The sequence below is a fragment of the Mustelus asterias genome, chromosome 19, assembly GCF_964213995.1.
Source record: "Mustelus asterias chromosome 19, sMusAst1.hap1.1, whole genome shotgun sequence".
Taxonomy (NCBI): domain Eukaryota; kingdom Metazoa; phylum Chordata; class Chondrichthyes; order Carcharhiniformes; family Triakidae; genus Mustelus; species Mustelus asterias.
In genome coordinates, this window is record NC_135819.1 from 8728214 (window position 1) to 8750068 (window position 21855).

Consider the following 21855-nt stretch of genomic DNA (forward strand, 5'->3'; position numbering starts at 1 on the left):
ATTAATTTCTTTAGTGTTGTCTTTGCCTTGCTGCTTTACAGTAAGATGTCTCCTGGTCAGCACGATGTTTAGCCCTTTCACAGATGTTTGTAGTTTCACTATAGTTTGCACAAACAAAAGAAAGTTACAAAATAGTACCGTGTGTAACACATCCTAACCAGTGCAATGCAGCATCAGCTGGAGTGTAGGGAATTTTCCACTGTAAATGATTGTCTGATCGTAGTTTTGAATTATATTTGTTGCAATGATATTGTGGGTGGCACAGTGGCACAGCTGCCTCACAGCGGGATTCCCGGCTTGGGTCACTGTTTGTGCAGAGTTTGCATGTTCTCCCCGTGTCTGCGTGGGTTTCCACCGGGTGCTCCGCTTTCCCCTCTCAGTCCAAAGATGTGCGAGTTAGATGGATTGGCCATGCTAAATTGCCCCTTAGTGTTAGGAGAGCTAGCTGGGGTAAATGCTTGGGGTTATGGGGATAGGGTCTGGGTGAGATTGTGGTTGGTGCAAACTCGATGGGTTGAATGGCCTCCTTCTGCACTGTAGGATTCTATGATTCTATGATATGGAGATTATTATTTTTTCCCCTTCCTGTCAATCTCACCATTTCTTATATACTGGCACTTCTGCTCAATCATATTGACAATGGTCTCGTCTATTTGCCTCCCTCAACCCCAACATCTGAATACGTTCAAATTAGGGGCAGGAGTAGGCCACTCAGCCTCTCAAACCTGCTCCATCATTCCATAAGATCGTGGCTAATTTGACTGTAATTACCCGCCCTTACCCCATAACCGTTTATTCCATTGTTTATTAAGAATCTATCTAGCTCTGCCTTAAAAATATTCAAAGGCTCTACATCCACCACCTTTTGAAGAAGGAAGTTTAAAACACTCTCTACACTCCGAGAGAAAATGGGTGGCCCCTTGTTTTTAAACTGTGACCCTGAGTTCTAGAGACTCTTCTAAATTCTAGCGGACACAAGCCTAGCCTACCAATCTTTCCTCGTAAGACAACCTGCTCATTCCTGGCATTACTCCAGTAAACCTTTTCCGAATTACTTCTGACAGATCCATTTAGGGAGTGTTCTTTTCTGTTTCTGAAACTGCTGCTCTGGGGTTTAAAAACCTGCAATATGCTCCGGAATTCCCCTCGCTGATTTTTTGTCCACAGATATGGAATATTGGGTACGCTTTGAAATGCTGATTGCAAATACAATGTGGACTGTTGCCATGGATGGTTTCAAACAATGTTGATATACCAAAGGACTCCTGTCTGGAACTGAGCTGAGATTTAAACAAGATTTATAAGTATTGTTTTCAGTATTTACAGTGTGACATTTTTTTGACCAGATTTTGCCTTAACTGCATCTCACTCCATTTGAATACATGATTTTAGCAACAATCATCGCCAACTGCATCGTTTTAGCGCTGGAGCAACACTTACCTGATGATGACAAGACTCCCATGTCTGAACGATTGGTGAGTGGTGTTTTTTCTCACGTTTTTATGATATATGTGTGCATGTATCTTAGTTACTAAAAGTTAGCGGCTATTGAAGGCTCCAGATATGCAACATGGTATGACTGGAAAGTGCATGGGTGTGAATGTTGGTTGAGGATAGGATTAGGTTTGACTATGTTGCTCCCATTGTAAAAAAAAAAACTTGCTTGATATATAAAGTTTAGGCACAAGATGACCAGCATCCATGGAGCTGTTATTCCCCAACATGATTTGACATTCAGGAGAAGGAGAAGTTTCTTAAAATTCCATGTACACATTTCTTTGCTTTCTCCCTTGTAGCACTGATATGCTGGGATTTGAGAAAAAAATGGGATAAAGGCGCCAGTTGTTAACCATAGAATCCCTGCAGTACAGAAAGAGGCCATTTGGCCCATGAAGTCTGCACTGGCTCTCAAAGAGCATTCCACCTAGGCTCACCCCATTCCCACAACTCTGCGCATTTACCATGGTTAATCCATTTAATCTACACCTCTTTGGACACCAAGGGGCAATTTAGCATGGCCAATCCACCTAACCTACACATCTTTGGACACTAAGGGGCAATTTAGCATGGCCAATCCACCTAACCTGCACATCTTTGGACACTAAGGGGCAATTTAGCATGGCCAATCCACCTAACCTACACATCTTTGGACACTAAGGGGCAATTTAGCATGGCCAATCCACCTAACCTGCACATCTTTGGACACTAAGGGGCAATTTAGCATGGCCAATCCACCTAACCTGCACATCTTTGGACACTAAGGGGCAATTTAGCATGGCCAATCCACCTAACCTGCACATCTTTGGACACTAAGGGGCAATTTAGCATGGCCAATCCACCTAACCTACACATCTTTGGACACTAAGGGGCAATTTAGCATGGCCAATCCACCTAACCTGTACATCTTGTTCAGTTGATGTTTTTGTAATTTGTTCCCTAGATGCAAATGATGCTGATCAGGCCCCATTTATTGTCCTGTCAGTAGCAAATTCAGATCATGTTGTGAACTATGTGGTGTGGACTAGAATGATGTTTTGGGTGGACTGAGTAGAGACGGCAGGATCACTTTTCTGGAAAAAATTGGTGAAATAGTTGGACTTTACAAAAGTCACGGCTTCCTGGTGGTAGCCCACAAATTATCAGCAATATTGAATTAAATGTTGTGGTCCATTACCATTACTATCAAATTTATACGCTGGAGCTCCAGCACTCTGTGGTTTTGATTTTGATTTGCCACTTCAACAAATGGGCTGAAGATGAATTCAGATTAGCACTTGATTTATGTAAGCAGTGGCTGTTAGATGAATCATGTTCTAGTGGTGACATGCTCTTGTTCATGGGGTCATTCAAAGAGCCACCAGCTGCTATGCAACATACAATCAATTCAAACCTAAGCAACATCAAGTGAATATCTCCCTATGAAAATATTTAGATTCAATAGAAATTCAGATCACTGCAGATTCCACTTTAAAGGAGAAGAGTATTCAAGCAAAAGTCTATGACAACCCAGCTGCGATGGTGTGGAGATTCTATAACTGTCTTCAGTGCCCCTAGACGATGGGGGGGGGAAAAGGTCATTGTTGAGTAATCCCTGCCAGAAACTGTGTGTGGGCTTTAGCTGAGAACAAGGTGTTAGAACCTCCCACAGCCAGATAACCTGCTGACACTCACCCAGACTCTCACATGAAAGATGTCAGAATGGGCAATGTACTGGATGGTAACAGGCACATTTGGAACTTCTCTCCAGTATAAATTAATACTTTCACGGGGGGGAGAAGAGAAATTTGAGCATGAAGACATTTTTTCAATTCTTTCATGGGATCTGAGCATTTCATTGCTGGTAAGGCCAGCATTAGTTGCTCATAACTAATTGTTGAGAAGATGAGATGAGCTTTTGGCTTGAACTGTCCATCTGGAGTAGGTACATGTAAAGTGCTGTTAGGAAGGGAGTTCCAGCATTTTGACTCAGCAATAGTGAAGGAACTGCGGTACAGTTCCACGTGAGAATGTTGTGTGGGTTTGAAAGGGAAGCTGCAGCTGATGGTGTTCCCATGCACCAGCTGCCATTGTCCTTCTAGGTGATAGATGTCAGGTATTTGGAAAGTGCTCTTGAAGGGCTTGGTTATAGAAGACAGAGTAGTGGTGGAAAGGTGTTGTTCAGAATGAAGATCTGTAGCTAGTGGTGTTCTGCAGGGATCAGTGCTGGGACCATTGTTGTTCGTAGTGTGTATATAAATGATCTGGAGGAAAATGTGGGGGGGTCTGATAAGTTTGGATGACACAAAGATTGGTAGAGTTGCTGATAATGCTGGGGATTGTTAGAGGATACAATCGGATATAGGCAGATTGGAGACTTGTGCACAGAAATGGCAGATGGGAGTTTAATCTGGACAAATGCAAGGTGATGCATTTTGGAGGATCAAATTTAGCTTTGAATTATACTGTAAATGGCAGAACCCTTTGGAACAACAACATACAGAGAGATCTGGGCGTCCAGGTCCACAATTCTGTAAAAGTGGCAACACAGATGGCCAAGGTGATTAAGAAAGCATATGCATGCTTGCCTTCATCAGCTGGGGCATTGAGTACAAGGATTGGGAAATCATGTTGCAGCTATATAAAACCTTGGCTAGGCTGCATTTGGAGTACTGCGTGCAGTTCTGGTCACCACACTACCAGAAGGACATGGAAGCTTTGGAGAGAGTGCAAAGAAGGTTCACCAGGATGTTGCCTGGTCTCCAGGGTAGCTATGAGGAGAGGTTGAATAAACTAGGATTGTTTTCACTGGAAAGACGGAGACTGAGGGGAGACCTGATAAAGGTTTACAAAATTATGAGAGGCATGGACAGGGTGGATAGTCAGAGGTTTCTTCCCAGGGTGGAAGTGTTAATTACAAGGGGACACCGGTTCAAGGTGAGAGAGGAAAAGTTTTAACGGAGATGTGCGCGGCAAGTTTTTCATGCAGAGAGTGGTGGGTGCCTGGAATGCGCCTCCGGAGGAGGTGGTGGAAGCAGGCACATTAACAACATTTAAAAGGGATCTGGTTGGGTAAATGAATAGGGAGGGAATCGAGGGATACAGACCAAGTAAGGGCAGGTTTTTATTTAAGTTTAGTTAGGGCATCATGATTGGCACAGGCTCGGAAGACTGAAGGGCCTGTTCCTGTGCTGTACTATTCTTTGCTCTCTTTGAAAGCGAACTTGAGGTTGCTACAGGACATCCTGCAGCTAGCACAGACTGCTGTCACTGTGCATTGCTGGTTGAATGAGTGAATGTTTAAGGGAGTGGATCAGGCGCGAATCAAGCGAGCTGCTTTATTCTGAATTGTGTTGAGCATTTGTAGGAGCTGTACTTATCCAGGCAAGTGGAGAGTATTTTATCACATTCCTGACTTGTAACTTGGAGATGGTGGTGGATAGGCTTTGAGGAGTCAGGAGGTGAGTTACCCACCACAGGATTCCCAGCCCCTGACTTGTTCATCGGCTGTTCAGTTCAATTTCTGGTCAATGGTTAACCCCCTACAAGGTTGATAACAGGGGCTTCAGTGATCGTAATGGAATGGAATTTCGAAAGGGCGATGGTTAGGTCACTGTCTGACACTTGTATGGTGCACATGTAACTTGCCACTTATCAGCTCAAGCCTGAAAGTTATCCAGGTCTTGCTGCATAAGGACACAAACTGCTTCAGTATCTGAGGAGCTGCAAATGGTCCTGGACACTGTAATTATCAGCAAACGTTCCACTCCTGACCGTATGATGTGAATAGATGAAGCAACTGAAGAGGCTGGACCTAGGACATTAGCCTGAGGCTCCCTTACAGTGATGTAATGGAGCTGAGATGGTTGGTCTCCAAGAACGACTACCAAGTTCCTTTGTTCCAGGTGTGACTTCAACCAATTAAGAGTTTTCCCCTGATTCCCATTAATTTGAAATCTGCTGGGGTTTCCTTATGCCATATGTTTTCTTAATGTCAAGGGCAGTCACTCTCGTCTCACCTCTTTTTAAAAAAATTCATTTATGGGATGTGGGAATCGTTGGCTGGGCCAATATTTATTGCCCTTGACCAAATGACTTGCTAGGCCATTTCAGCGGGGCTGTTTAGAGTGAACTGTACTGCTGTAGATGTGGAGTCACATGTAGGCCAGACCAAGTAAGGACGGTAGATTTCCTTCCTTAGTGAACCAGGTGGGTTTTTACGACAATCGACAACGGTTTCATGGTCTTCATAGAAATCCTACAGTGCAGAAGGAGGCCATTCGGCCCATCGAGTCTGCACCGACCACAATCCCACCCATCATTAGACTCTTTAATTTCAGTTTTCGTTTTTACTGAATTCAAATTTCACCATCTGCTGCGGTAGGATTTGAACCCAGGTCCCCGGAGCGTTGCCCTGGGTCTCTGGATTACTAGTTCAGCGACCAGTACCACTATGCCACCGCCTCTTGAATTTGTCTCTTTTGTCCACGTTTTGACCAAGGCTGTAATGAAGTCAGGGGCTGAGTTGCTCTGGTGGAATGCAAGATGAGCATCAATAAGGTTGACTTAATAGCACTGTTGACGACCCCTTCCTTCACTTTGCTGAAGATTAACAGTAGACGGATGGGTCAGTAATGAACTGGGTTGGATTTGTCATTTTGTGCAGAGAACGTATATGGGCAATTTTCCACATTGTTGGGTGGATGCCAGTGATGTTGCTCTACTGCAACAGCTTGGTTAGGGGCACAGCTAGCTCTGGAGCACAAGTCTTCAGTTCCTATTGCCACAATGTTGTCAGGGCCCATAGCCTTTGCAGTATTCAGTGCCTTCAAATAATTCTTGATACCATGTGGAATTAATCAAATTGACTGAAGATTGGCAGCTGTGATGTGGGGACCTCAGGAAGAGGCTGAGGTGGATCATCAACTTGGGACTTCTCACTAAAGATGGTTGAAATGCTTCAGCCTTGTCTTTTGCACTGATGTGTTGGGCTACCCCATCATTTGAGAATAGGGATATTTATAGACGTCTTCCTCTTCCAGTTAGATGTGAACGTACTCATTAAATTCTTGAACTCCATAAAGTTTGCCATGTAAAAGGGCACAAGAAAAGTTGTTAGAAACTAATATTGTCTCAAGATTTGGATAATGCAGCGCCTTTTATATGATCTGATCTCAACCCTTTTACTTTTGTTTCAGTTAACTGAGTAGCAGAGGCATGAAAACCCACCATTGTGTTCAAGGGCTTCCAGGCTAAGGTGTTAATAAATTCACATATTTTTCACTTGCCCAGTTCCAAAGAGCTTAGGTGCAGGTTGGCAAGAGTCAAAGTTTTGCTACCTTAATTGTTTACAGATTGCTGATGGTATTTAACCATGCAGTTTACCGGAAAACAGCTTTAATACATTTCCGGTCGCTCGTGTGGCCGGGACCACCCTGTCCTAGCACATTAGCTTTCAACGTCATCCATGGCTGAGTGTGAAAAATCCCAGATTATACCGCTCTGAGCTTCATTACGGAGCCAGGATGAATGACTGTTCATTTGTCATCAATGCCCTGTCCTGGTTTACTACAAAATTGCTTGATTCAAGTAAGGGATTAGAAAGCCTGCCACGTAATATTGCCAGTCCATGACTTCTGTGGTCGTATTTATCCTCATCATTTCCACCTTAAAGTCACTTTCAGGCCTCCATTATTGCGAGAGTGGATTTTCCAAAAATATTTTTGGGGAATATTGTGTTATTCTTGGGTAAAAAAGTCTGAGAGTTTGTTTTTGTTCATGATTTAATTAATTTGTAAAAAGATTAATGGAGACTTTTTGTCTGGAAGAGCTGAGGAAATAGGAGTTCTGGAGTGAGCTTAGGTGTTGGCTGCGTGAGGAAGACCTACTGGAAACAGCGCTGGACTAGGCAGTTTGAATCAGGTATCCAGTCAAGCCAGAAGTCTTGAGACTGCAAAAAACAGTCTTGGATTTCCCAGCAGAGTAGAAGAGTGTTTGAGAGGATGTATGGTATGTCTTATTAAAATGACAGCAACTTTGCCTTGAGGTAACGGATTTGTATAGTTAAACATCTATAAGGGAGTGTTGCTTGGATAGTGTTTACTTGTGAGTCTGAGCAAGTTGGGAGTCTTTTGGGGAAATATTTTGTAATGCTGATTTTAAATGTGAAATTGTAATCTTATGTGTTTAAGTTTTCTTTCCTTCTTGTTAATAAACCTTTCAGTTTTAATTTTAAAATCGCAAAAGTGTTACTGAACGTCTTGCTGCTGAGATCAGTACATTTTGTTCTCATTTTCAGAATACAAAAAAAAGGTATCGCCTGTATGCCAAGATTCTCTCTGGGATTTGGTTTGTGCAGCAATTAATATCTGCTGTGGTCATAACAGTTATTTTCTCCTCCCAAAAACTAGTCTGCAAATCGAAAGTTACTTGCATTCTTCAACCATCAGAATTTTCCATTGCTCTGCAGATTAACTTTGTGTGGTTTAAGGATTTGTGGGTTGCAGTATTTTCTGTGTTGTCTGGAACCTCAGTTAATATCCAGGCCTTGGGTCTCATAGCTGAAAAACAATGTTGGAACATTTCCATGATAAAGGCACACCTGAATCAGCATCTGTGATGACCTATGTTATATATGTCCTGTAGGTGAAAAAAATTATTGTAATGTACAGCTCTCTCCATGCTTCTATCAGATAGGGGAGTTGCACAGTCCAATCTGAAAGACCTGGTTTCAAAACTGTTCCCAGATTAAACTCTTCAATAAAGTTGAGGTGCTCTTTGAGATAACATACAACCATTTTATTTGGAAAATGATATGTGCAACACCTGAAACTTCCTACTCTTTTCTGAATATTGCTCTTTGGTATCTGCTTGAACTATGTGTTGAAAAGGAGCTTGATTCAAGCCCAATCCAAAGGATAGAGCAAACAAGTGCTCCTTGAGTACAGGGGTATAAATTTAGATTATATGGTGAACTAGAACAGGGCTTGAACCCACAATTTCTGACTTTGAGACACGTGCTACAAGCTAAGACAAACTGACATGTTTCATGAGATGTCAGATATATTAACCAAAAACATATTGAGAAAAGTTTAGTAACTGTTCTTTCTTTCTTCTGCTTTATTTCAGGATGATACTGAACCATATTTCATTGGAATCTTTTGCTTTGAGGCAGGAATTAAAATAATTGCTCTAGGATTTGCTTTCCACAAAGGTTCTTACTTGCGAAATGGCTGGAACATCATGGATTTTGTTGTGGTCCTAACTGGGTGAGTAACAGGAACGTTGTTTTACAAGGTCTGTGCTTATTGGGCTGGATTATTTTGCAGTTAGATGTGTGTGCACGTGTGTGTGCACATATGTGTGTGCGCATGTGCACGCGTGTGCAAGTGTGCTGGGTAAACTGCAAATGAACTCCAAGATCAAATCGTACTTCAGTGAAGAGTACTTGTTGGATAGTTAAATAATGTAAAAGCTAGAAAGAGATAATTAGAGACTTCTGGATTTTCTCTTTGTTTCCATATTTTTTGTTCGTCAGAAACATGATCAGCAATGTAGAATCTGCCTCATAGTGCCAGTATGAATTTTGATAGTTGACTATGCCTAGGAGACATCTAAGAAACAGATGGAAAACATGAAATGGATCAGACAAAGACATGGATCCTGATTCATTTTTAAATAATATTTAAGATCAGGTGTCATTCAGTACAACAACTTTTTTCTTTTACCTAGGGAAGTTCTGATAGGAGGAGGAAAGAATATTTAACCACTTGTATCTTGAATGTAAATTATGTTAATTAACTCCAATCTGTAAATGATTATTTTATCTTTTGTGAAAAGTTGAACTACAGTTTAAGGCCTGTGTTTGGTGAGATTGAAGGGATGACAGTTGTCACCTAGCATGCATGGTGTTTTGTAATTTCTGAATGATGCTGATACAGGATTTGTTTTCTAACACCAAGGAGTAGATTATTATTCCCAATGGTAGGGAAAATGTCATGGAGAGGAAAGCCGGGACACCTAAACATTAAAAACTCCATCAATCTGCCTGCTTGCCAGACTCACTATTGACATTTAGAAGAGATAGCAACTAAAAGATAGGGTGGTCTGGATAAAGTAGTGCAGTCTTTGAATGAAGGAGTCATGGTTGGAAATTAGAATTATAAACTAAATGTAATTTGTGTAAATATTTTAGAGTAAATGCTCTGTCAGCTTCTAGACCAGCCAGAACTCTGATTTAAGTGTTGCTAATTTATGTTCAAGATACAAGTGGTTAACTACTTCTTTCCTCCTCTCAATTGCAATTGTGTAACTCTGAGTTTAAAATGCAATGTATAATTAAGTTGCTTTAAAAACAAATTTAAAGCCTAGTTAACTCAAGCTTGTTTTTAAACTGGGATTATATTTGGAGAAAACTTTAAAAATGCCTTGTATGCAATCTGTTATGAAATTATTTAGAAATGGAATCGCAAGTAAATGGAATGAATAAAAAGATTGAAACTTGACATGTCCATAGCATCTCATAGAATCCCTCCAGTGCAGAAGGAGGCCATTCAGCCCATTAAGTCTGCACCAGCTCTCTGAAAGAGCATCTTACTCAGGCCCCGCCCTATCCCCGTAACCACACAAATTTACCTAATCTACACACCTTGGGACACTTGAGGGGCACTTTATCATGGCTAATGCACCTAACCTGCACATCTTTGGAGTGAAACCGGAGCACCCGGAGGAAACCCACGCAGGCACGGGAGTACATGCAACTGCCGCAGAGCCACCCAAGATTGGAATCGAACTACGACCCCTGACTCTGAGGCAGCAGTGCTAACCACTGTGCTGCTCTTGCGGCCCTCTCGGGCGGCATCTTTATAATTGACAACACCATCGATGTAAAATGACAAATGGGAGGAAAAAAATCAATCCCACAAAACAGCAGATGTAAAAGATTACAAGTGGCCACTCGCAATGTTGGTAGAAAACTGAGTTTTGCTTTTTTTTTTGATACGTCTTCATTCAGTATGTTGTTTCAGTTTTACTTAGAAGCAGAGGTTCCTTTGTGAAGATTAGTAGAATAATGGTGAATTCTTAACTGATTTGTGTCTGACATAGTTTGTAGGTTTATATTTTTTGTTGGGGTCTTCCATGCATCTGGTCTGTAGCACAGTGCAATAAAAGCAGTGGAGTCATTCCCTATGAGTTGTCCACTTTGTACTACTGGCATTTTTATGATCTGTTTTTTTTAGGTTCCTCACAGGCTGTGTCATTTATTCCCTTCCTCCTTGAAGCTTTTCCAAAACTTTGACAGGTAGAGACGATCAAGAAAGTAATATTTCTTAAAGTGGATTACGCCACTGCCTGTGATAGGAGAAGGATACTTTGAGGGAAATACCCTTTGCTTCACATTTTACCAGAACTTTGGCTGAACCATTTACTAACTCTATGGAGGGAAGGTTCCACTGAGGCAATGTATAGACTCGAAGAAAATTATAAAGTGTTTGAAATGTTGAAGAATTGTCTTTATTAGTTAGTGAACTGTAATAGTGGGGCATAAAATCCAAATGAATAACAGGAATTTATTTTTCATTAGAATATGTGTGAAAGTAAATAGCCATTGAGCTCAAATCAATTGCAATATTTAGAAAATGATGTGGAAATGCTGATGTTGGACTGGGGTGGGCAGGATGAGAGGTCACACGACACCAGGTTATAGTCCAACAGGTTTATTTGAAATCACAACCTTTCGGAGCGCTGCTCCTTCATCAGGTGGAGTGCTTCACCTGATGAAGGAGCAGCACTCCGAAAGCTTGTGATTTCAAGTCAACTTGTTGGACTATAACCTGTGACCTCGCATTTAGAAGATGGACATTGGAAGAGGAAAGATTTAAGAAGTCAGTAAATGGGATTGGACTGCATAGCACCCATGATGTATCCATATGGGACAAACACTCATTTATAATATGAGTTTATCTTGGTTATAGCACAGACGATAATCCATTATTTAAATTTGTGGAAGATTTTTACTGCAGCTTGGCATTTATTGAGTTATTGGGTTGTAACCCATTGAGAGACACTGATGGAGTCATAAACCCACAAGCTTGCAGCTTGAGCAGTGAGTCAGAAGTATCCCGCGATTGGATTTATTTATTTAAAACTGTTATCCAATGCTGTTAGAATGTAGGTATTCTTTTTAGGCTGGCAGCTGGCTGGTTTGACTTTGTAGTGTCTTTGTTTAAAACAGTGCCGTGTTGATTTGGCATCTCACTGGGTATGGCTGCTAAGATGCAAGGTTATTTCTGATAATGAATGAAGTAAAAAATTGACTAGTGTATGCAGGTTATCAATGATGTTGCACTGCAGACTTTGTCTCTCCAATGTCAATAATGGTTAATATACTGTACTGTGATCTTTATAATTCAGCAAATAAACAGTATAAAGTCTTGTATATAATAGTTCACTAGGCAAAATGAACATTTTCTCATTGCACTGCATGATATAGGTTAGGAAACCTTTGATTTGAGCCACATCACAAAATCTTACCAAAAAATAGCAGAGTGTTGGTTCCTGCGCAAAAAAAACAAGTGATTCCCACTGTTGGCAACAGTGTGATTGGACTGAGTCTTATGACACATTAGTGAAAATCTTTATCCCCTCAAGAATCACACTACACCTGTGGCGTGCTCACTCTGATTTGTCCACCCCACAAGAACTTAATCTCCGCAAGCACTGGAGAGCTCCATATAAACAGCTATTCAGCACTTATTCCAGAACGGCTGAGGTGCTGGCAGCCAAGAAGTCCACACTTCTCAATTTATCACCTCGCCAGACAGCTGGATGGAGCAGAGCAGAGATGGGACAAACTCTACCCCACTCCAGGAGACAGCCTTCCAGCAGGGTCACTCCCCCCCACCTGTGATGCAGTGGCAGCCCTGGTGAGTGCAAGCGCACTGCAGAAGAGGATAGGACAGCAGCATCAAAAGATGATGGATGATCTTCTTCCGTCAGGCAAGGTAAGTGAACCACCCCAGACTCCCACTGGACCCCTCACACGCCCCTCGCTCTTCCAACTTCATTTCTCACTCAGCCATTTCGATGGGTGCCAGCACCAGGCTCAAAGCCCTCTTACAATCGCCATGTTCCCCCCAGAATCTGCTACGCTTCTCAACGGCGGCTTCCACCTCAAGTCCCACACCTGCCACACCACATCACCATCTTCTATCTCACGACTCCCGCCGACACTCTCCCAATCTGTGTCATTGCAGAACAAACTCAACCACAACAAGCATGGGTGGGTGCAGCCAGCTGGAGTCATGCCTGAGCTCAAGAACCCTCAAGCGTTTCAAGGAGCGAGTCTTTGAGCTGGCCAAGGAGGAGGAAGAGCGTGCCTGCGCTGCTGGTGAAGTGGGGCTAACAGACAAACGTGAGAACCCTAAGACACGCAGTCATACCCAAGTTTCAAAATGAGAAATCAATATTCCCTCCATCTCCCTGTAATGCACTCATGCCATTTCCCTTCTCTTGCAGGCCTACCAGCCAAACAGACCACCCTTGCGCACTCTGGACCCATCAGACATGAATGACTCTTGAGGGTGACTTCTCCAACTCCATCCTGGAAGAGGCGTCGCAGCTGTCACCCGCACCCAGCGCCACCACAGATTTTCACACCTCAGTCAGTTCACTAACTAGTCAGGCATCTGGGTCATTCACTGGTGAGCACCTCACTGCTGAAGATCCGAGGCAGGGATGTCCCAAGGAATTGGCACTCGGACGGATGCTGGAGCCCAGGACACTGCTGCGTCCCTAGATCCCGTCATCCCACATCTGTTGGAGCTGCAAAGGCAGAGTCGTGAGCACCAGGAGGGAATGACAGCACCCCTCCTCGACTGCAAGGCTGACTGGAGGAGTCCCATCACCTTCTGTCCAAAGAGATGGTGCCATCACTTCAGTGCAATGAGGCCAACACTCCAAGGGTGGTGTCTGCAGTGGAGACCTTAGCTCAGGATGTGCACTCCATGGCAGAAGATGTCCGCACCATGGTTCACCTCATGATCTTCATTTCTGACGACATGAACTCCATGGTGCGGGCACTGGTGGGAAACTGCGAGTGCCTGCGCCAGAGCACGCCAGGGTTTTCAAATCTCACTCCAGCTGCCCCTCTAGCCCATGGGGTCCCGGGAACCTGAAGGGGAAAGGATCGCAGGAGTACAACCTGGAACCCTCCAGTCAGGGGACCCTAGGCATTGCCAGTCCATCTGACGCTCCCCCTCCCTGTGAGTGACATGCTTCCAGCACCTCTCATCAAGGGAGGGCAGCAGTCAAACAGGGTGACTCTTCCATCCTGGGAAAAAGCCATCCTGCTGATGGCTTCAGCACCTTACCCATGAAATCTCTGACAACAGCATGTGATGCTGGTACCACATTACTGATGAGATAGTCTCCATGAAAGGAGAGCTGTTTGCCCCCTGGTCCTATTCGACCCAGAAGTGAGACGCTATGGGGCCATCCCTAGTTTGACGACCCAGTTGTGCTGCCCAAAAATAGGCTTGAACCCTCCAGGTCCCGCCCCCTAGTGGGTCACCCTCCAAGATAAAGGCGTGGAAGCCAGCAGGCCGCTTCAGTCTCAGGTATGGATCCTCAGGTGTGAGAACGATGGTTCCTCCCACACCAGCAACACAGTGAGGAGATGCTGATGCTGGCAGCCCCTCCCACCCCCCACAAAGCCCAGCTCCCATCCATGGAAGGGTGAATCCCAGTCCCCTCCCACCACCATCAAATCTCACCCCTCTCATGACTAACATTGTTCTCTAGTGATCATTGAGGTGCTGACAGGCTGTCCACCTCAGCTGTAAGATGGATGTGGATATCAAATCCCTGATGTGTGTGAGGCCTATAGTAGCTGACACTTCATGCCCCACGTTTCTGAGTCCTATGATAAGCCCATTCGATGGCAGGACACGTTAAGCTCTCTGTCAGGCAGGAGTCAGACATATTGCTGAGGATCAGAGAAGCATCGCACTGTCATCAATGCAAGCCCTTATCATTCTCCTAGAACAAAGAAGAAAGAAAATTACAGCACAGGAACAGGCCCTTCAGCCCTCCAAGCCTGCACCGACCATGCTGCCTGACTGAACTAAAACCCCCTACCCTTCTGGGGACCATGTCCCTCTATTCCCATCGTATTCATGTATTTGTCAAGACGCCCCTTAAAAGTCACTACCGTATCCGCTTCCACTACCTCCCCTGGCAACGAGTTCCAGGCACCCACTACTCTGTGTAAAAAATCTGCCTCGTACATCTCCTTTAAACCTTGCCCCTCGCACCTTAAACCAATGCCCCCTAGTAACTGACTCTTCCACCCTGGGAAAAAGGGTGACTTTTCCACTCTGGGGAAAAAGCCATGCTGCTGATGGCTCCAGCACCTTACCCATGAAGTCTGACAACAGCATGTGATGCTGGTACCACATTACTGATGAATAGTCTCCATGAAGGGAGAGCTGTTTGCTCCTTGGTCCTGCTCGACCCAGAGGCAAGACGCTATGGGGCCATCCCTAGTTTGACGACCCAGTTGGGCCCTGTCCATTGCCCGAGGTTCTTCTGCCGCCTCTTGTAGGTGGTCACCCTCACCCCCTCCTCAACAACCTCCCCAACCGAGGAGATGTGGTGCTCCTTCATCTCGTCCATGTGGTCTCCCCTCTGCAGCGCCAAGTTGTGGAAAGCACAGCAGACTACAACAGTGGGGGAGACCTTCTGGGGGCTATATTGTAGGGCATTCCAGGCACTGGAACTGCATCTTCATCAGGCCAATTGCTTGCTTGACCAGCGCACGCATTTCAGTGCGAGCCTCATTGTCTTGAGTTTCAGCTGGTGTTTGTGGCCTCTGCACTGGTGTCATCAGCCACCTCTTGAGTGGGTACCTGCTTCCCCAAGGAGCCATCAGTCCAGCCGTCACTCAAAGAGAGCTGGGATCTGGTAGTGCTCCAAAGATGTAGATGTCATGGATGCTCCCTGGGAAATGGGTACACACCTGCAAGAAGCACATCATATGGCCACAGACGATCTACACATCGAGGGACGATTATCCCTTCTGCTTCATGAATGATGCCATGTGGCGCCATAGAGAGCACTGGGCCACTGCGGTTAGTCAGACCTTATACCTGAGGCAAGCCTGCTAAGGTGGCAAAGCCCATGGCCCTGGCACCTTGGTTCACCTGGTTCTGGTCCAAGTTGATATACATGAGCCTTAGCACGAAGGGGATTTGCCTTTGTGTGTGGCTGACTGGGAGATTCGCGCCCCCACCCCATTCCACGTGGTACCCGTTCCTGCACGGTCTGGCAGAGGTGGTCCACCGTCCCGCAGAACAGACGCAGCCTTCTATAGCACCGAATCGCTGACATTTGCAGCAATGATGACCAACGTCATCGATGTCAGAATGCCCTCAGCCAGTACCTACTTTCCAAAACGGTGCTTCTGACGTGTTTTCCTTTTTCCTCAAACGAGGGTTCCCCTTTGACTATGGTTGACAGGACCCTCAACCTTGTCTGACCCTTTGTTGCACTTTTGCCCTTGCCCCTTCTCCTCCTTTTCAGAACCATAATAGGGCTCCCTTGTTCTCAGTTTCCACCCCACCGGCCTTCGCATTCATGGGAACGATCTCTGCCTTTTCCGTGAACTCCAGCATGATGCTACCGCCAGACATATCTTGTCCTCCCCACTCCTGAAGGCATTCCAAAGGGACCATTAACTTCACAATACACTTGTCCACATTACCCCCAAAACCCCATTCCCTTCCCACAAAACCTTCCCGGGCAATCATTGGAGGTGTAACATCTGCCACTTTACCACCTCTCTCCTCGCTGTTCTAGACCCCACACGGAGGGAATTTGGAGTACATCAAGGTGGCAAAGTTTAGAAAAGACACATTTTGGTTAGACGAAAAGGACCTTTTCCCTGATTCTAAATGTCCTGAATAAGATGGAACAAAAATTGTGAAAATCATGAGCCATACCTGCATATTAGTGTCACTAATTCATTTGCTCAAATTATTGCACACAATCCAGCAACACCATGTCAAGCAGCAATTCACCCTTTATGTTGCAGCACAGCCTACCACAGCAACTGTCCAAACTTACCCCTTATTTCTTTGTTTTATTCTCTTCATTGGAAGCAGGTGAGTCAATACAAACTAATCTTTTTTAGTTTCGGGAAAGTGAAGTTGTGAATTATATCATGGTCTCACTGGATGGCAGAGGAGACTCGATGGGCCAAATGGCCTAATTCTGCTCCTACGTCTTGAGGTCTTTTATATAGTCTTTCTTAAGCTTCCACAGCAGACCCAGTCCTAACTTCACAAGAAATTTCAGACAGGAAGAATTGGTGTCAAATTATATATCGGACACCGTTTACAGCCGAAGTATTCAGTGAATGGAATAGGTACCAAGGATAAAAGCAAAATACTGCGGATGCAGGAATCTAAAACAAAAACAGAAAATGCTGAAAAATCTCAGCAGGTCTGACAGCATCTGTGGAGAGAGAATAGAGCCAACGTTTTGAGTCTGGATGATCCTTCGTCAGAGCAGGTACCAAGGATGTGGCTATAAAAATGAATTTAATAACTTCAATTTATTTTTGTGGAACAGAAATATTCAGCAGCTATTTACTGAAGCTATTACCAAAGTGATTCGTCCTCATTTGGTATTGTTGTTTGCTTGATAGATCTTTGACGATTTGTAAGAAGACTTTATTCTTTACAAAGGATGATTACGTTTGAAGTATAGTCATTGGCATTTTCACACAGAATGATCCCCATAAACAGTGCTGAGATGAAGGATCAGTTAATCTATGTTTGGTATTTGTGGTTGGAGGAAAATGTTGTCGCAATACCAAGAAAACACTTTTGCATCAAAAAGTCCCAAAGGGTGGCACCTTCAAATATGTAGCATTGGTTCAGCGCCATGCTAGAGTATCGTGTGCTTTTGTAAAGATCTAGAATGAGAGGTGATCTCAATGAAGCATATGAGATTCTGAGAGAACTTGACAAAGTAGGTGCTGAGAGGATGTTCCCCTTGTGGGGGAGTCTAGAACTATGGGGCACAGTTTAAAAATAGGTGGTGTCCCGTTCTGGACAGAGATGAGGAGGAATTTCTTCTTTGGGAGGCGTTGACTTTTGAAATTCTCTTCCACAGAGAGCAATGGAAGCTGGTTCACTGAATATATTCAAAGCTGATCTGGGCAGATTTCTGATTGACAAAGGAGTCGAGGGTTATGGGGAGCAGGCAGGAAAATGGAGTTAAGGCCACAGTCAGATAACTCATGATCTTATTGAATGACAGAACAGGTTTGATGGGTTGAATGGCCTGCTCCTATTTCTTATGACATAACAAGGGTTACATTTCTTCTGGTGGCTCAAGTGTATGTTAAATATCCCATGCCACTATTTGAAGGGAAGCAGAGAGTTCTAGTATCCTGATAATATTCTTCCTGCAACCAGTACACTAAAAATAGATGAACCTACTTGAACCCACTTCTAATTCAGAGGTAAGGGTGGTGCCAACTGAAGATTCTAATGGAGAGCTATTGATGGATTATATATAGAATAAAGGATGCCTATGAGTAAATTATAGGATTGAATCTGATTTGAGCGGTTTGGTTAGTTTATAAAAGGAATAATGGGCACCCAGGAGTGAATTACAGAGTGGAATCTAATCGAGGTGTTCAAATTATTTTATAACCCACAATAGCAACTAGAAAGTTTCCAGCTGTTATCTAAATCGCAAGTATTTGTGACCTTGAAATACATCATTTTCTGTTAATTTACCCGGTGAGTTCATGGGGTGATAGAACTGCTATCAGAAAAACATGTTGTTCAATTTTAGTAACAAGTGCAATCAACGGCAACTGATGTGCTCTGTGTGGCTGATGCTGGTGTCATTGGCGAACTAAGGATCATCACACAATTGGAGTACATTTATCATGAAGTAGCCAATAATTAATTTCTAGAAATAGTTATGATTTATTATAATAGATTAAAAAGTGTGTATCACAAAAATTTTGATAAATCAATATGCCCATATTTATAATGGAAACTGACTGTGTAAACTTGTTACACTGTAAAATTATCCCCCTGCCAGTGGTGGCACCTCCCTTTATGCCACTGTTAACCCTTCAGCTTGCTCTACATGGAAAATCCTCTGATCCAAACAGTTCTATTTCTCATTACATTTGGACAATTAATTGTAAACATATCTTCAAAGTATTAGATCAAATAATGTAGGACTTTAAATTGGAAAATGCATGCCGAGGTTCAATTGTGTCCTGAACTTTCACACAGCTTCACCTAAACACTAAACGTGCTCTTAGCTCCTTATATCCAAGGGGAGGGGGTGGCATTGTGGTATTGTCACTGGACTAGTAATCCAGAGATCCATGGCAATGCTCTGGGGACTAAGGTTCAAATTCCACCAGATAGTGAAATTTGAATTTAATAAAAATCTGGAATCGGAAGTCTAATGATGACCAGGGAACCATTGTCGATTGTTGTAAAACCCCATCTGGTTCACTAGTGTCCTTTTAGGAAAGGAAATCTGCCATCTTTACCTGATCTGGCCTACATGTGACTCCAGATCCACAGCAATGTGGTTGATTCTTAATTGTCCCCTCAAGGGCAATTAGGGATAGGTAATAAATGCTGGGCCAACCAGCCTTTTCATTGGGACTACCTGGTCTTTCTTGTTGAGGGGCAGCGCTCCGAAAGCTCGTGATTCCAAATAAACCTGTTAGACTTTAATCTGGTGTTGTGAGTCTTACTGTGCCCAGCCCCGTCCAATGCCAACATCTCCACCTCATGACATTTCATGAGGTTTGCCTTAAAGCAGTCCTTGAACCTTAGGTCTGTCTCGCAGGTGGTGTCCAAGTTTAAGTTGTGAATACATGCCCACATTAGGAATTTTATCATCAGTACTACATGTCCTGAGTATTCCTATGCGAGCAAGGGCAAAACCCTCATCAAATTTCCAGATGGCTTTCCATTGACATTTGCTGGGTAGGATTGTCAACTCTCCAGGATTGGCCTGGATTTTCCAGGATTTGAAGATCAACTCTGGCGAAGAATCTTAGGCATGATGTGGAGATACCGTAAGAAGATTGGAATGCGAGTCTTTACAGCTAATCAAGTCTTAAAGGTACAGACAATGTGAGTGGAGAGAGCATTAAGCACAGGTTAAAGAGATGTGTATTGTCTCCAGACAGTGGAATGCGAGTCTTTACAGCTAATCAAGTCTTAAAGGTACAGACAATGTGAGTGGAGAGTTAGAATGCTGAAGAATCTTAGGGGCATGAAAAAAAGTACTGTTTTAATTTCTTAATTTTTTCTGCATATTTTTCTATCAGATATAAAAGTATTGAAAATGGGGGAAAGGCTGTTTGACTGATAGTTAAGTATCATCCAATTGGGTAATGAGTCTCTTTCCTTTCTGATTAGTATAGGAATTAAGTGCATCACAAGGACAGATTGGTTGGCTGACTAATGAGTGTGGGGAAAGCCATGTGACGAAACCTCCAGGGATACATTTAATTGCAGTTTGAAACCTTATTACTGGGAGGTGCACATATTTGTGTTTCACATAAAGATTTTTTAGCCGTTAGAGATCAAAATCTTGGAACTTCATCTCCTACGACATTCTACCTTCAACGTACAGACTTCTGTGGTTCAAGGAAGATCTGATGTGGAGATGCCGGCGTTGGACTGGGGTAAACACAGTAAGAAGTTTAACAACACCAGGTTAAAGTCCAACAGGTTTATTTGGTAGCAAAAGCCACACAAGCTTTCGAGGCTCTGAGCCCCTTCTTCAGGTGAGTGGGAATTCTGTTCACAGTTTGTGAATGTTTGTGAACAGAATTCCCACTCACCTGAAGAAGGGGCTTAGAGCCTCAAGCTTGTGTGGCTTTTGCTACCAAATAAACCTGTTGGACTTTAACCTGGTGTTGTTAAACTTCTTACTCAAGGAAGATCACCAGCAGCAACTTAGTGGCAACTAAGAATGGGTGGTAAATTATGGCCTTGCTAGTGGCTTCTCTATTCAAATAATGAATTAAACAAAAGGCAGGAAAGCACTTAACTGTGATGTCCCTCATGGCCAAGATTAGGGATTGCCAAACTTAATAACAAGACCCATTTTTAAAATTGAGTCAAAAATGCGACATCTGAAGAGCTGCACTGCTGTTCCTCAAATGCCAATGATAATTAAAAACAAGACATTTCAGCAATATGTCAAAAGGTTTTTTTTACAAAATAGTTATTAATTGAATGAAACTTTCTCAAGTACAATGTTAATACAAGTTTTTAAAAAATTTTAAAAAGCCATTCATTTACCATCAAAATGGATTCAATTGAACAAGGTCAGGAGCCGCATGTCTTTAATGAGTGTTATGCGCCTCCAGGTTACAGACCCATGATCTAGACTAGCTAGTGTCAATCCAACCCAGTGGTTTTAAAACTTTTCAGTGTGTGGAAATCCACTGCAAATGCTGAACTCATTCAAAAACAATATACAGGAACGGATCTGGTATGCTATTTATAATCAATAAATATCAAAACAGCAGGAGAATATGATTTTGCACTTGTCCTCCTACACCCCCCACGTCCCAACACCCTAAGCTTCTTAAGGACCCCAGTTTGGAAATCAATAAGTGACATTTGGAATATTGTGTGCAGTTCTGGTCACCTCACTATAAGAAGGATGTGGAAGCGCTGGAAAGAGTGCAGAGGAGATTTACCAGGATGCTGCCTGGTTTGGAGGGTAGGTCTTACGAGGAAAGGTTGAGGGAGCTAGGGCTGTTCTCTCTGGAGCGGAGGAGGCTGAGGGGAGACTTAATAGAGGTTTATAAAATGGTGAAGGGGATAGATAGAGTGAACGTTCAAAGACTATTTCCTCGGGTGGATGGAGCTATTACAAGGGGGCATAACTATAGGGTTCGTGGTGGGAGATACAGGAAGGATATCAGAGGTAGGTTCTTTACGCAGAGAGTGGTTGGGGTGTGGAATGGACTGCCTGCAGTGATAGTGGAGTCAGACACTTTAGGAACATTTAAGCGGTTATTGGATAGACACATGGAGCACACCAGGATGATAGGGAGTGGGATAGCTTGATCTTGGTTTCAGATAAAGCTCGGCACAACATCGTGGGCCGAAGGGCCTGTTCTGTGCTGTACTGTTCTATGTTCTATTTCATTACGAGCGGTACCTGCTGGGGTAGAAAGCAGTAAATGGCTAAAGTGAGTATACAATAATAGACCTGTATACTCACAGGTGGGCAATTGTTTACTTCTCTTGGGACTGGTTACTGAAGTGATGAATCATATTAAATCATGATACAATTCAAAATAAATCT

At 43.4% G+C, this 21855-nt stretch overlaps 1 protein-coding gene across 1 annotated transcript in view; it reads left to right on the forward strand.

Annotated features, from left to right (window-relative positions):
* cacna1ab (calcium channel, voltage-dependent, P/Q type, alpha 1A subunit, b) overlaps positions 1–21855 on the forward strand; it is a 572403-nt gene that overhangs the window by 78979 nt on the left and 471569 nt on the right. Inside the window, exons 2-3 of the mRNA XM_078234782.1 lie at positions 1370–1475; positions 8605–8744. Of these exons, the coding sequence (XP_078090908.1) occupies positions 1370–1475; positions 8605–8744 (246 nt within the window). The remainder of the gene's footprint in view (positions 1–1369; positions 1476–8604; positions 8745–21855) is intronic.